A 16582-nucleotide genomic window follows, 5' to 3' on the forward strand; every position below is an offset into this window, starting at 1 on the left:
TCCTGGTGTGGTGCTGCAGGGTAAGCACTAGACTGCTAACCATAAAGTCACCAGTTCAAACTCAGCAGCCGCTCCTTGGAGTCCTATGAGTCAGAAGTGACTGTATGGCTATTAACAACAACAAACTAGTAGCTGTCAGAAAATAACATTATTTTTCTATGATTACAAAGTATGGCCACACAGTCTCTATGATTTGTGTGTGTGTGTGTAATGCTCTTAGTAGGAAAAGTTTGTACTTTAGTCTGTACTCGTATTCTTACTTGCTTTTGGAAAATATACTAAAATGACTACTGCTACTATTTTTGCTATTACTAATATAATTTACTGAGTATATACTATTGTTTGTTTATAAAAACAAAACAAATTAGTTGCTACTTGACTCAGGTTTCACCTTTTGGAAGCATACGGTCAGGCCTTTCCTCTGGGGCTCCTTTTGGAGAGTTTGTTTGAACTACTGACCCTCAGTACTTAGTTGCTGTTTTTAAGTGCTGTTGAGTCGGTTCTCATCCATTGCGACCCTGCAGAGGGTTTCCAAGGAGCAGCTGGTAATCTTGAACCACTGACCTTGCAATTCAAATGGCTTTGCAGTCTGGCGTATTAACCCACAGCACCACACCAGGACTCCTAAGACTTAGTAGGCCAGTGATTAATGGCATGAACCATTCAGAGACTCCTGTTAAGTTGATAAAAAACAAAACAAAAACATTGCCATAGAGTCAATTCTGACTCAGAGCCATCCTAGAGGATAGAGTAGAATGCCCCATAGGGTGTCCAAGGCTGCACACAGTCTTTAAAGAAGCAGACCACCACATTTTTCACCAGAGGAGCGGCTGGTAGTTTTACACCACCAATCTTTGGTTAGAGTTGAGTGCTTAACCACTGCATCAGCAGGGTTCCTGTTAAGCTCACAGGAATTTAAGACTATGCCTTAAATTTTATTATGAGGCATGCTTCCTTATTATCTTCATTTTACCAAGGAGAAACCTTACTTTCAAGGTAAAATTAATTGCCTTTGTAAACTAAAATGTGAATAAATAGCTAGTTTATTAACTTATTCAGAAATACACATATTTTTTTTTTTCTTTGCAGCTTATCATTCTGAATCTGGAGTCTTCATCTAACATGTATATAAATGTGATCTTTAATTTAGAAATTTCATAATTTGATGCACATATATCCAATTTCCAAAAACATGAAATTTATTTGGAAAATTAAAATAACAACTAATAGGTTATGTGGAAACTTAATTCCAACACAAATCAGATATACTTAGAAATCTGTTTTATTCAGGTGTTAGTTTGTCTTCTATTGTATGACCTCTGAAAATAATTTCATATAAAATTACATGATAAGTTTTAGGGATGCAGTTCATTATTTAGGGAATTGTTATTGAGTTCTTTACTTAGGACGAGCTGAAATATTAGCGTTAGGTGGAGGAGAGGTTAGTGTTAGAGCCACAGAGAGGTAGTTGGTGGCAGCGCTGGGATTTGTACCCTGATCATTTGACTCAGGATCAGAGTTCTTAATCACCATCAGCATGACCTCATGAATATCAGCTATTAAAAGATCAGCTATTACAAATCACAGACTGCTGTGATATTCAGAATTACTTAGGAAACATACACAAGAAGCAATAAGTAAAACTAGCATCTTTAAAGGTTTGTTAGGGTGTATGCACAGGAGATTAGGTGGGGACAGTATAGAAAGGCCTGAATTTTAGCTCTGCCTTTATCGTTTAATCTAATTAAAACTTAACATCTATGGATGGTTTTATACCTAACTTCTAGATATGATACCTTCTTCCATTTTCTGTACTGGGTTGAGAATAAATGACAACACAGAGTAAAAAACAATCACCAGTTAGGACCAGTATGCCAAAGACCTTCCTGACCCAGCTGGGTGATGAGGAAGGCTGGTTCCATGAGTCTCCACAAGCCCTCATGAAAAGCAGGGCTCACAGGCACACAGCACGCAGCTGGTCCACACAATCCTCGCCTCTTCCTCCCCACCCCAGGTGATAATAAAAAAAGCAACATATTCTGTTTGTACTTTTTCCTCTCCTCCACCTAACACTATCATTTCAATTAGTTCCTAAGTAGATAACTCACTAATAATTCCTTATGTAATGAGCTACATTTCTGAAACTGATCATGGAATTTTGTGTCACGTTATTTTTAGAGGTCATATCATAAAAGACAGAATAACATCTGAATAAAACCGATTTTATATTGGAATTAAGTTTCCACATAACCTGTTGGTTGCTATTAATTTGTTAAATCAAATTCAAATTATTGGGCACTGGATACAATCAAGCCTCATGTTGCAATGTGGGCAAGATAGGGAGATCTGGTAGCCTAGTAGTAGTTATGAGTCCAGCTGTTAACCTCAAGGACAGCAGTTCAAAACTACCAGCTGTTCCCCGGGAGAAAAAATGAGGCTTTTTGTTCCCATAAAGATTTACAGCCTTGGAAACCTTATGTAGGGTTGCTATGAGTCAGAACCGACTCCATGGCCTACAACCACCACCATCAGTTATAACTTTACATAATTATTAGATAAAAGCTCGCTTATGTGGTTTTAAAAAAATGTCTTGTTATTTGAACCATAGTAGCAATACATTTTTTTTAAATCACATATTATAATCTTAGATGATACAGTAAGTCAAAAAGTATTACAAAAATCATTGAACCCTTTATTAAACAAAAACACCCAAATGTAAAGCTATTGTTTCTCTACATATCCTCCATCTAGATGTAGTGGAGTCCTGGTGTGGCACTGTGGGTTCATGCAATGGACTGCAAAGTCAGTTTGATCCACAAGGTCGGTGGTTCAAGCTCACTGGAAACCCTACACAGGGTCGCTATGGGTCAGAACCAACACAATGGCACTTAACAACAACAATAATCCAGAACAATGCACTGGACTACAAAGCCCGGTTGGTGGTTCAAATTCACCAGTCACTCCTTGTAAACCCTATACAGGGTCACTATGAGTTGGAACTGACTCGACAGCCCTTAACAACAATCCTCCCCTAAGAATTCTGCACTTGGATTTACAACGTCAGAACAGCATCTTTGGCATCCTCAAGGGACTCAAATTACGTTCCTTTGAAATGTTCTTTGAATTTGGGATACAAAATGATGTTGGAAGGGGCAAAATCAGGCTGTAGGTGGGTGGGGCAAGGTTTTCTAATGCAATTTTCCTAAGTTGGTCATTGATACCTGTCTCAGTTCTCTAGTGCTCTTACAACAGAAATACCCACATGGCTTCAACAACCAGAAATTGATTCTCTCCCAGTTTTAGGAGGCTTAGAAGTCCAAATTCAGAGTGCCGGCTCTAGGGAAGGCTTTGTCTCTGTCAGCTCTAGGGAAAGGCCGTTGTCTCCTTTCAGCATCTGTAGGCCCAGCCCTCCTTGGAGATCTCCATGCATCTTGGCATCAGTCTTCTCCTGGATCCTGGAGCTTCACACTGCAGGGATTCCAGGTCCCAGGACACACTCCACTCCTGGCTCTTCTTTCTTGATGGTGGTGGGTCCCTCTCTCCCTCACACACACACTTTTCTCTCCTTTTATATATCAAAAGAGATGGACCCAAAATACAACCTAATCCTGTAGAGTGAAAATTTTCTTCAAACTTCTTCCTAATAAACCCCTATGACTGTCCTATGTTCTTCAAGAAAATCCATCCAAATTACCCTCTTTGGGATCCCAAAACATAGTTACTATAACTGTCTCAGCTGACCTCTTTGCTTTGCATTTAACTGGCCCAACAGGTATACTCAGAAACCACTGTTTTAACTGTTCCTTTTTTTTTTTTTTTAAGGCAACTTAATGAGACTAAGACAAGTGTATCACTGAGAGAACTTGTCTGCAGCCATCCACTGATCAAAGAGACATGATAAAATACGTCTTGTGTGGGATAAACTTGTACATGTATAAACTGGAACCCAAGTAGCAATACTTTACTTACCCTTGTAAAACAAACTACCCTTGTAAAAGAAATAATAGGGTACCAGGTAAGAAATGGGGAAAATAGATATAGGCAGATAGGCCAATAGATAAATGAACACTGTCAGCAACCAAGATGGTCCTCTAATAACTGGTCCAGGCTATCTACAACCAACAACAAAACGTTGAATACTGAAGTAGCCCCCATTCCATTTTAAGGAAATAGCACAGAATTCACGATCTGGAAGCTTTCCCTTTGTATGAGATACATTTTCCTTTACCTAATTTCATCCATTACTTTTAGTTACCTCTTAGGTCACGTCTCAAAAATCCTGTTTCTCTGCTACCCTTCAATTACTTCTAGATTACTATCAGCACTGCCTCCTTCTTCTTCCCTCTCCACTACATTGCTTCAAGCTATTAGTCATTATTTGGCTCCAAACTGGATTTAATATTTTTAATCCTTCCTGAAAAGTCAGTTCTTTTCATTTCAGTTGGTTTTTAATTTCGTATTTCCAATCATCTCATATTTTTAAAAATTTCCTTTTCCTTTTGACATATCTGCTTACAATAGCCTCATCTATTATGCTAAAAAAAATAACAACAGAAAAACAAGGAATACTTGATTTTATTCTTTCATTTCAATTTCTTAAGAATCTAAAAACACTGAAGTAAAATGATATATAGCTTTGATTAATAGCATTAGAATCATGTTCTTATGATATATAAGATAATTTAAAATATTATGCAAAGGTGAAAACAATAGTTATAAAACTTTCTAGTGACAAATATGAAAAAGAACATTCTTGTCACACTGAGAATCCTTATAATTAACAACAACAACAATGAGAACAAGGGAGTTCTGGTGTGGTGCTGTGGATTAAGGTGCCAGACTGCACAGCCGTTGAAAGAGCAAGGTCAGTGGTTCTAGCTCACCAGCTGCTCTTTGGAAACTATACACAGGGTCGCTCTGGGTCGGAACCAACTCGATGGCATTTAACAACAACAACAATGAGAACAAGGAGTTCTGGTGTGGTGCTGCAGGATAAGCACTGGAATACTAAACTACAAGGTTGGTGGTCCAAACCTACCAGTCACTCCTTGGAAACGCTATACAAGGTCGCTATGAGTTGAAATCAACTTGATGGCACTTCATTTTTAATTTTTTGTAAAAAGAGAAGACAAAAGGTACCCTAGTGGCACAGTGGTTAAATCATTCAGCAACCAACAAAAAAGTTGGCCATTTGAACCCTAGAAAAGATCTAGCCATCTGGTCCTGTAAAGACTACAATGTAGGAAACCCTATTGGGCATTTCTACCCTGTTGTGTAGGGTCTGTAAGAGTTGGAATCTACTCAACAACACACAACAACAAATAAGAAAATCAATGAAAAGAAAGCTTTCTCTTTAACCAACAGACAGTGGAGATAATGTAATTTAGAAGTTCGATGACCAGATAATAGTAAAATTGACTTTCATGAAAGATGTGCACTATGGTATACCTATTCATCTACGTATAACATGGACATCTTGTTTTAATACAAGAAAGCATAAGTGAATATCAAAAAAGAGTAAATTCTACTTTTCCTCAGTTATGTAATGCAAGCTTCACTTAACTGCAAATCAAACCAATTCCTTACAAACAGAGCACTTAGAGAAACTCTTATTACCCAGGAGATGAGAAATAAGAGTGGTGGGGGTAAGAACTGGGTATTTAATTTAAACACACATGCACATAGACACAAAAAAGTGGATACTTTTTTAGTGTTGAAACCAACTCTCAATTAAAAACCCAACAGACACCAAAATGACAGCGTGAATCCAAGCATCCCAATCATTTGAAGATGTGAAAGATGGTCTACATTTCAGCCTAGTTCAAAGGCAATAATGAAATCATTTCTTCTCCTTCCAATTCAAAGTATGTTTAGGAGTAGGACATCTGATAGAAGTGGTATTGCCAATCTAACCAATTTTAGAATATAAAGTGCTTTTTCTAGCAATATTTGGATACATATAATTTGACAAAAAGGTTTTATAAACTCAAGCTCTGTAAAATAGAAAATATAAGCCCCAAGGAAAAAAGCATAATTTGTCGTTGAAAGAAAATAATATTTTGTAGAAACAAATCTGTCCTTCCAAAAAGGAGACAAAAATGACTAACTTTTATTTCCCAAGAGAATGATGCCACTTTTATACAACAAAATTACAGTCACCACAAATTGCTTTCAACAATTCCATGGCTTCTTCATTTGACCACTTGAAAATCAAGATTCTTTCAGATTATAAATATAACTTTTTATAACTCTGTTATTACGTACTGTGAATGGGGAAAGGGGGCCAATCTTGTGGCCATAGCGTCGAATGGCCTCTCTGATGTGGCAGGGCTGGATGGCATCGCTGTGAGCCTCAACACCACAGGCCGCGGTGCTCTGTGACAGAAAAACACATAAATTGTTACTAAATCAAAAACACACAACACAACTACAGTGTATAAAATATGAAAATAAACCTTCATAAAACGGACCATTTTTCCCCTCAGGACTCACATCACTGCTGCCATATGCTACATCTAAAATGAAGAGTTCCATTAACAAATCAAAGATGACTTTTACATGACCTCTTCCTAACAGACCTACCAAATGCAATCTTTATGCCAACAATATTTCACCTAGGTTTGTTTGTCAAGGTACAGCAGAATAAAGCCATTTGCGTATAGATGAAAAGTCTCAGGGGCTTGCTAGAAGAACCACAGGAAGGTATTAAAAAAATAAAACCAAAAACACAAAACATTTTAAACATTTATTATTATAAATGTGTTTTTTGTATGAAATTTTTAGGCATATTTCTGAAATAACTTGAAAGCTATCAATTTTCTTTTTCCTCATGATTATGGGATTTATTAGGGAAGTTCATAGGGTACAATTCAGGAAACCCTACTTCCAAATGGGATTATATCCACAAGTATGTTGTTGTTGTTAAGTGTCCTCAAGTCGGTTCCGACTCATAGCCATACTGCTACGAGTGAGTGGTGGGTTTGAACTGCTGACACTGAGGTTAACAGTCCAGTACTTATTCTACAGCGCCAACAGAACTCCACTTGAGAGGTTCATCAATTTTAAAATGAAAACTGTAAAGTTGTTTTATATTTATTATACTTATTTGTAGTACTGGAGATGGTCAGGAAAGAACGTTTCAACTTGGTTGCTAATTTTTTAGGGGTCCTAGAGGTAGGAAGTGAGGCTTTCTATTTTACTCAGTCTTATCTGTACATGGTAGGTTTAAAAGTAAGAAAGAGAAAGATTATTTGCTCTGAGAGTAGATAGTAAGTAAATAACCGGTAAGTGTGTGTGTCTGTAAAACATGATTTTATTAAAAATTAGGGGACTACAGCCTTGTGGCCCACTGGCAGGTTCTTACTTCAATTGTTGTTATTTTCTGCTTCGAGTCAATCCTGACTCATAGCAACCTTAAAGGATGGAGTAGAACTGCCCCCATAGGGTTTCCAAGGTTATGGAAACAGATTGCCACATCATTCTTCCATGGAGCAGCTAGTTGGTTTGAACCCTGTCCTTTTGGTTTGCAGCTCTTCCTCTTTTGCTCCGACCCTCCACTCTACCAAACATCATATCTTTCTCCACTGACTGGTACCTCCTGACCAAAAAAAAAAAAATAAATTATGGTATAGCCATTCAATAAAACAGAAAAAGAGCACTTAACCCTTGTGCTATTAGGGCTCCTTGGTTTCTGACTACCTGCATGCAAATCCCAGCCCTGTCAGTTACCAACTCCAAGTTGTAAAATATATCTGGGTCTCAGTTTCCTTATCTGTGAAATTAGAATAACAATGATAACTGCTTCATAGGATTGTAGGGGAAATTTAATTGATGTACATAAAGCACATATCAGGTTTTTATTTAAATGAAGGGTCAACTGGAACCTCTAGATTCTAAAACTGGTAAGCTGATTCACTTTAAAATGCATTGGATACCAAATGCCAGGTTATCAGCCTTAAAGACTTGTGAGACATTTTACTTTGTGTGTTACTCAGCTGTGGTCTGGAAGTCCTTCACAGCCACATACCTAAGACTGTTTTTCTGATTGTTATTATAATGACTGCTCTCATCACCACTACTAGGAGCATAGAAAGTACTGCTTTTATGGATGGAAATTTGACAAAATCTTATAAAAATGAAAATGCACAGCTTCTTTGTCCCAGCAATTTCACGTCTAAGAATTTATCCTACAGATACATAACACAGGTACAAAATGGCTTATATACAACAAATGCTGTTATTATTAAGTGCCATTGTGATTGGGAAAAAAAAATGTTCATCAATGAGGGATGGCTTAAATAAATTATGGTATAGCCATTCAATAAAACAGAAATTACAGCAGCCACTAAAAAGAAGGCAGTTAAATACTTACTCATATGAAAGTAAGTAAAAAAAAATATTATTGCAAAATTATGTTGTTGCTGTTAGGTACCATCGAGTCAGTACCAACTTTCAGTGACAACAGAACGAAACACTGCCCAGTCCTGGGCCAACCTCACAATTGTTGCTACACTTGAGCCCATCGCTTCTGTGCCAATCCATCTTATTGGGGGCTCCTCCTCTTTTGCTCCGACCCTCCACTCTACCAAACATCGTATCTTTCTCCACTGACTGGTACCTCCTGACAACATGTCGGAAGTACAAGAGAAGTCTGGACATCCTGGCTTTCAAGGAGTACTCTGTCTGTACTTCTTTCAACACAGATATCTTTGTTCTTTTGGCAGCCCATGGTACTTTCAATATTCTCCTCCAACATCATCATTCAAATACATCATTCTTCTACAGTTTTCTTTATTCATTGTTAAGCTTTGCATGCATACAAGGTTACTGAAAATACCAGGCTTGGGTCAGGCACACCTTAGTGCTCAAACTGACGTCTTTGCTCTTCAACACATTAAAGAGGTCTTGTGCAACAGATTTGCCCAATGCAATATGTCATTTGATCTCTTGACTGTTGTTTCCATGAATGTTGATGGTTGATTAGAGCATAATGAAGTATTTGACCACCTCAAACGTTTCACCATTGTTATGGATGTTGTCTATTGGTTCAGTTGTAAGGATTTTTTGTTTTCTTTACTTCGAGATGCAATCCACACTGAAGACTGTGTTTTTTTATTTTCCTCAGCAAGTATTTTAAGTCCTCTTTCCTTTCAGCAAGCAAGATTGTATCAGCTGCATATTGCAGGTTGTTAGCCTTCCTCCAATCCTGAGGCCATGCTTTTCTTCATATAATCTATCTTCTCTGATTATTTGCTCAGCATAAGGTGAACGAATATAGCCCTGGCACACACCTTTCCTAATTTTCAACCGTTTGGTGTTACCGTGTTCTGTTCAAACAACTGCCTCTTGGTCTATGTACAGGTTTCTCATGAGCACAATGAAGTGTTCTGGAATGTTCATACTTTGCAATGCTGTCCATAGTTTGTCATGATCCACACATCAAAAGCCTTTCTGTAGTCAATAAAGCACAGGTAAACATCCTTCTGGTGTTGTCTGCTTTCAGCCAAGATCTGACATCAGCAGTGATATTCCTCATTCCACAGCCTCTTCTGAAACTGGCTTGAAATTCTGGAAGTTTTCTGTCAATGTATGGTTGCAGCTGTTTCTGTATTACCTTTAGTAAAACTTTACTCACATGGGATATCAATGATATTGTCCGATGATTTCTGCATTCCACTGGGTTACCTCTCTTTGGAATGGGCACAAATACAGATCTCTTCCAATCAGTCGGCCAGGTAGCTGTCCTCCAAATTTCTTGGCAGAGATGAGTGAGTGCCTCCAGTGTAGTAGCAGTTTGTTGAAAGATTTCAATTTGTATTGCATTAATTCCTGGTGCCTTTTTCATTGCCAATTCCTTCAATGCCCTTGAACTTCTTTCAGTATCATTGGCTCTTGATCATATGCTACCTCTTGAAATGGTTGAACATTGACTGTTTCTTTTGGGCAAAGTGACTCTGTGTATTCTTTCCATCTTCTTTTCATGTTTTCCGCATCATTTAATATTATGCCCATGTTGTTGTTGTTAGGTGCCATCAAGTCGGCACTGACTCATAGCAACCCTATGCACAGCAGAATGAAACAATGTCCGATCCTGGGCCAACCTCACTACTGTTGCCACACTTGAGTCCATCGATGCTGCCACCTGGCCAATCCATCTCATTAGGGGTCGTCTTCCTCTTTTTCTCTGACCCTCCATCCTACTAAGCATGATATCCTTCTCTAGCGACTGTTCCCTCCTGACAATATGTCCAAAGTATGAAAGACGTTTGGCCATCTTGGCCTCTAAGGAGCACTCTGGCTGCACTTCTTCCAAAACAGATCTATTGGTTCTTTTGGCAGCTCATGGCACTTTTAGTATTCTCCTCCAACACCATAATTCAAAGGCGTTGATTCTTCTACGATCTTCCTTATTCACTGTCCAACTTTCACATCCATATGAAGTTATTGAAAATACCATGGCTTGGGTCAGGCGCACTTTAGTCCTCAAGCTGACATCTTTGCTCTTCAACACTTGAAAAAGTTCCTGTGCAGCAGATTTGCCTAATGCAATACGTCGTCTGATCTCTTGACTGCTGCTACTGTGAGTGTTGATAGTTAAACCAAGAAGAATGAAGTCCTTGACAACGTCAATCTTTTCTCCGTTGATAAGAATGTTGTTTATTGGTCCAGTGGTAAGGATTTTTGTTTTCTTGATATTGAGATGCAATCCATATCGAAGGCTGTGCTCTTTGATCTTCATCAGTAAATGTTTTAAGTCCTATTCACTTTCAACAAGCAAGGTTTTATCATCTGCATATCACAGGTTGTTAATGAGTCTTCTTCCAATCCTGATGCCACGTTTTTCTTCATAGAACCCAGCTTCTCGTATTATTTGCTCAGCATACAGGTTGAATAAGTATGGTGAAAGAATACAATCTTGTTGCACGCCTTTCCCAATTTTAAAACATTCAGTGTTCCCATGCTCTGTTCGAACAACTGCTTCTTGGTCTAGGTACAGATTCCTCAGAAGTACAATAAGGTGTTCTGGAATACTCATACTTCTCAATGTTGTCCATAGCTTGTCATGATCCACACAATCGAAAGCCTTTGCATAGTCAATAAAGCACAGGTAAGCATCTTTCTGACATTCTCTGCTTTCAGCCAAATCCATCGGACATCAGCAATGATATCACTCGTTTCATGGCCTCGTCTGAATCCAACTTGAACCTCTGGAAGTTCTCTGTCAATGTATGATTGTAGCTGTTTCTGTATTACCTTTAGCAAAACTTTATTCGCTTTTATGCCCATAGAATCCTTTAATACTGCAAATTGAGGTTTGAATTTTTTCTTCAGTTCCCTCAGATTGAGAAATGCTGAGCATGTTCTTCCCTTTTGATTTTCTAACTCCTTTGGTCTTTGCAAATTTTGTTATATTTGCCTTTGTCTTCTCAAGCTGACATTTGAAATTTTCTGTTCAGTTCTTGTACCTCCTCACTTTTTCCATTTGATTTAACATCTGTATGCTGGAGAACAAGTTTCAGAATCTTTTCTGACATCATTTTCTTAATGGACATCAATTGTCTTCTTAATGACCTTTTGCTTTCTTCCTATATGATGTTCTTGATGTTATCCCACAACTTTGCTGGTCTTCGGTCATTAGTGTCTAATGCATCAAGTCTGCTCTTGAGATGACCTCTAAATTCAGATGGGATATGTTCAAGGACATATTTTGATTTTTGTGGACTTGTTTTAATTTTCTTCAGCTTCAGCCTGAACTTGCATATAAGAGCTCATTGATGGTCTGTTTCACAATCTGCTCCTGGCCTTGTTTATCATCAGCCAAAACAAGGGCAGGAGCAGACTGAATCAGTACTTAGCCAATTTCAGGTCCTTCTGCTATGATTAAGCATCTACCAACATTAGCAATTGATGAAGTTACCAGGTGTACATCTGTACTTTGTCAATTGACCCATCATGTTCCTTGGAAGGGAACCTGTAAATCTAAACTCTTACATGTCCAGTACTGTTTGCATCTTAACAAGTATTTTCACATTTGTGTTACTATCACCTTCTTCTGTGAACATCCAGTGCCCTCACTAAATGCTTCGTAAATAAATATGGGTCAATAAAAGAGGTAAATAACTACGGCTTGCAAGTGGAGCACGGTTTAAAAAAAGGAAAAAAAAAAAAAAAGATTTATAGGCAACATTTGGCCTCTTCCAACTTCAAGGGGGAGGAGGAGGAGGAGGAGAATAACCATCAACAGCGCAAGGTTGATTTCTATGAGGTTGAAGTCAGACATGCTTTCACCCTCCTTCCTTCTTTAACAATTCTGACAACAAACATCCTGCCGCAGTAGTATTTTTTAACTTGTTGTTGTTGTTAAGTGCCATTAGTCGGTTCTGACCCATAGCGACCCTGAACAGGGTTTTTGAGGCTGTAAATCTTTACGGGAGCAGAAAACTTCATCTTTCTCCCGTGGAGCAGCTGTTAGTTTTGAACTGCTGACCTTGCGGTTCGCAGCCTGATTCGTAACCACTACGCTACCAGAGCTCCTTAACTAGGCTTGATAATTCATTGCAATAGCCATACAGAACTCCAAGGCAATAATCATGATTATGGAGGTTGTTAGGGAAGTTAACAGAAAACTACAATGTTCAGGACACAGAAGCTAGCCTCTTCTTGGCTATGCCCACCAGCAGGCTTCTCTCTGGCACTTGACCCCTTAGCCTGGCCACTACCCTGCTCAGATCTTTTAGGGCTGCTGAAAAACGCCAAAGGGTACTCCAAATCCAGAAGGCACTCAACTTTAGCTCCTCAGTTAAGAACCTGCAGGCATCCTACTCTAGATGTGAGCTTCCTGCCCAGAGGCATTTCTTGCTTTGTGGACTGGGAAGCCCACTGCTCTTGTGCTCTGACTCTTGGTTCTGCAGCCGCTACTCCTCTGTCACCTCTGGTGTCACAACTGTCTGTCTCTGGATCATGGAGGTTCAATGCACAGAGATGGCAGGCTCTAAAGGATGCCCTCCACTGCTGGCTTTTCTTTCTTGATGGTTGTGAGAGTCCATGAACTGATAACGGGATAGCTCGTTTTATACCTAGCAGGATGGTAAAATTGACTCATCACCATGTTAGAATTCCAAGTTTTTACAATCACCAGTAGCCCTGTTAACAGTTACTCACAACTGTACCATAGAAACATATCAGCATCTTCTCCCACCTTCTTTTATCTAGACCCATCAGAAAAAAAAGGTCATTGGTTGAAAGTTACAGAGTCATATGAAGTAATTCACTGCACTGAAGGCCTTAATTTGGCATTTAGGATAATTTAGACATAGACTGGGTTAATAATCTGTTTAGGAAATATTTGCTCTAAAGTAACTCAAACTTAGTTCCCAATAAGATCAGAAGAAAAATGTTTAGTTAAGGAAAAACTTTCAATAATTTCTAAAAACACATAATTATTTTATGTATGAATGATTATTAGGTTAATCACAATTCCTTCCATATTCTGTACAGAAAGCCCACTGAAGATCCCTTTGTAACATTTTGTTTCTTATTGGTAGTAATCAGTTAGAGGGTACTTTTAAGGAAATTCTTTAAAAATACTTTATAATATGTATGTTTCCTATAATTTTATTTCCTCTTAATAAATAAGCAACAAACTCTGCCATTTTATAAATGAAAAAGGAAAATTAAAATTAAAGCAGAAACTAAAAATGGTTATTAATTATAAGATTGTATCTTGACACGGTTTCACATCTGACAATGGTAAATGACTCCTTTTGTGCCGTCTGTTGCTGTTATGTGTCATTGAATTGATTTCTATTCATAGCGACCCTATATAGGGCTTAATGGCAGGTGAATTTGAACCAATCACCTTGCAGTTCAAACAGACCTTTTGGACTGTTGCTTATCATGCAACACCATGCCAGGACTCTACCACTGTGCTGTTGTTGTTGTTGTTGTTAAGTGCTGTCAATTCAGTTCCAACTCATAGCAACCTGTATAGGTTTCTGAAGAATGGCTGGCTTGAACCACTGACATTGCTGTTAACAGTCCAGTGCTTATCCTATACCACCACAAAAAGCCCTGGTATGGTACTGTAGGGTAAGCATTGGCCTGTTGATTGCAAGGTTGGGGTTTAAACTCATCAGCCACTCTCAGAAGAACATAATTTGTTTGCAACTTTCCTTTCTTGGTGGTGGTCAGGTCCCTCTTTCTCTGCCAGCATCTTTTATAAGAGAAAGGTGATATCAAATTCTACTTGCGTCAGATCTGGACTGTTTTCCAAGGGAAATGGGAAATGGTCTATATTTTGCTCTTAGTTTGATTGAAATATATTTGATTATTTACAACAAAAATTATGGCATTATGGCTTATAACATATATAGATGCAATACATAGGAAGCTCTACCATACAGGACAAGAATGAGGTAGTTGGATCTATAGAACTATTAGATTCTCACATTTGATGCAAATGAAGTAGTACAATAATATTCCAAGTAGACTGAAAATTTAAGGATGCACATTGTATTCACTAAGGACCCTCGTAACATAGTGGATTACGAACTGGGTTGCTAACCAAAAGGCCAGGAGTTCCAATCTACCAGTCACTCCTCGAGAGAAAGATGAGACTTTCTGATCCCATAGAGACTTATAGCCCCCCAAACCCTATGCAGGGTTACTATGCGTCAAAACCAACTCGGTTGCTCACAACCACCACCACCAAAATTGTAATCACTAGTACAACTACCAAAAATGGATACAAATAGGTACAGATACGAAACCAATATATAAATTGATATGAAATTTTGAAACAAAATTCAGTTAACTCAAAGATAGAAAAGGAGCTATAAACAAAAAGTAGAGGAAACAAGTAGAAAACAAATTACAAAATAGTAGCCCGAAACGCAACCATATAAATTCAATGACACTGATTTAAAGAAAACAATAACTATAGATAGTAAGAAAGAATAGAGAAAAAAACTATTAGCTGTTTATACCTTAAATATCAAGGCATTTGGCTGATAACCACCAGGTCAATAATTCAAACCCACCAGTTGTTCTTTGGGAGAAAGATGAGGCTGTTTGTTTCTGTAAAGGTTTACAGTCACTAGTCTGAACTACAAGGTCATTAGCAGTTGGAATCAACCTGATGGCAGTAGGAATATCAATGACCTAAGCTCTGGTAGCATAGTGGTTATGAATCGTGCCGCTAACCTCAGGGTCAGCAGTTGGAAACTACCAACCGTTCCACAGAAGAAAGATGAGGCTTTCTGCTCCCATAAAGATTTACAGCCTTGGAAACCCTTACAGGGTCACTATGAGTCATACAGGGTCGCTATGAGTTGGAACCGACTCCACGGCACATAACAACAACAACAAAGGTTCTACCTTAAAAGCTAGATAAAAAGAAGTCTCAAGTAAACTGCAAGTGAACAGAGACATACTAAAGATATATAACAGTGATATATAAAGATATATAACATAAAGATAATAACAGTAACCAATAAAATAGAAACCAAACACTAGAGAACATCAACAAAATCAAAATTGGTTCTTTTAAAAAGACAAAAAAAATTGATGAATCCTTTGATAGATGGGTAAAGAAAAAGGCGGTAAACACAAGATACCAATATGGGGGACAAAAAGGGTCATCACAATGGTTTCCATATACATTAAATGGAAAAAAGAGAAGACGATAAAGAACTTCCTGCTAACAAATTTAGAAACTGAAATGTATAAATTTCTAAAAACGTAAATGGAAAAAAATTTGAAACCTACATGTATAACTTTCTTAAATGTGTAATATACATTTACAACTTATAAATATATGTTTCACCACTAAAGACAAAAAGAAAAATTCCTGAGTAATACTGACACTTTTGATAAAAACTCAGCAAATTAGAAATGGAAGAAAACTTTCTCAGTTTGATAAAGGTAATCCACAAAAAACCTTTATCTGACATGAGAACTAATGGTGAAATATTGAACACTTTCCTGGAAAACTGACAAAAAGGAAAGGAAGGGGCCCTATTCTCACCTCTTGTATTCAACATTGCATTAGAAGTCCTAGTTTTACAGTTTAATATCACAAGGAAAAGAATCCAATATTTCAAAGATTGGAAAGGAAAACTTAACTTGTCTTCATTTGCAGATGACAAAGCACTTTTACATAAAAATCCTAAGGAATCCATAAAATGATTAGTTTGTTGTTGTTAGGTACCATTGAGTCGGTACTGACACACAGCGACCTTATGCACAGCAGAACAAAACACTGCCCGATCCTGCGCCAACCTCACTACTGTTGCCATGCTTGAATCCATCGATGCTGTCACATGGCCAAGCCAACTCATTGGAGGGTCTTCCTCTTTTTCTCTGACCCTCCACCTTACCATACATGATATTCTTCTCCAGCAACTGGTCCCTCCTGAAAATATGTCCGAAGTATGAGAGATGAAGTTTGGTCATCTTGGCCTCTAAGAAGCATCCTGGCTGCACTTCTTCCAAAACGGATCTGTTGGTTCTTTTGGCAGCCCATGGCACTTTCAGTATTCTCCTTGAACACCATAACTCAAAAGCATCAATTCTTCTACGGTCT

General features: G+C 38.1%; 1 protein-coding gene across 1 annotated transcript in view; it reads right to left on the bottom strand.

Moving 5' to 3' along the window:
- SUPT3H (suppressor of Ty 3 homolog (S. cerevisiae)) overlaps window positions 1–16582 on the bottom strand; it is a 597109-nt gene that overhangs the window by 118410 nt on the left and 462117 nt on the right. The window contains exon 10 of the mRNA XM_006860525.1: window positions 6265–6375. Within this exon, the coding sequence (XP_006860587.1) occupies window positions 6265–6375 (111 nt within the window). The remainder of the gene's footprint in view (window positions 1–6264; window positions 6376–16582) is intronic.

Source organism: Chrysochloris asiatica, unplaced genomic scaffold (genome assembly GCF_000296735.1).
Source record: "Chrysochloris asiatica unplaced genomic scaffold, ChrAsi1.0 scaffold00038, whole genome shotgun sequence".
Taxonomy (NCBI): Eukaryota; Metazoa; Chordata; class Mammalia; order Afrosoricida; family Chrysochloridae; genus Chrysochloris; species Chrysochloris asiatica.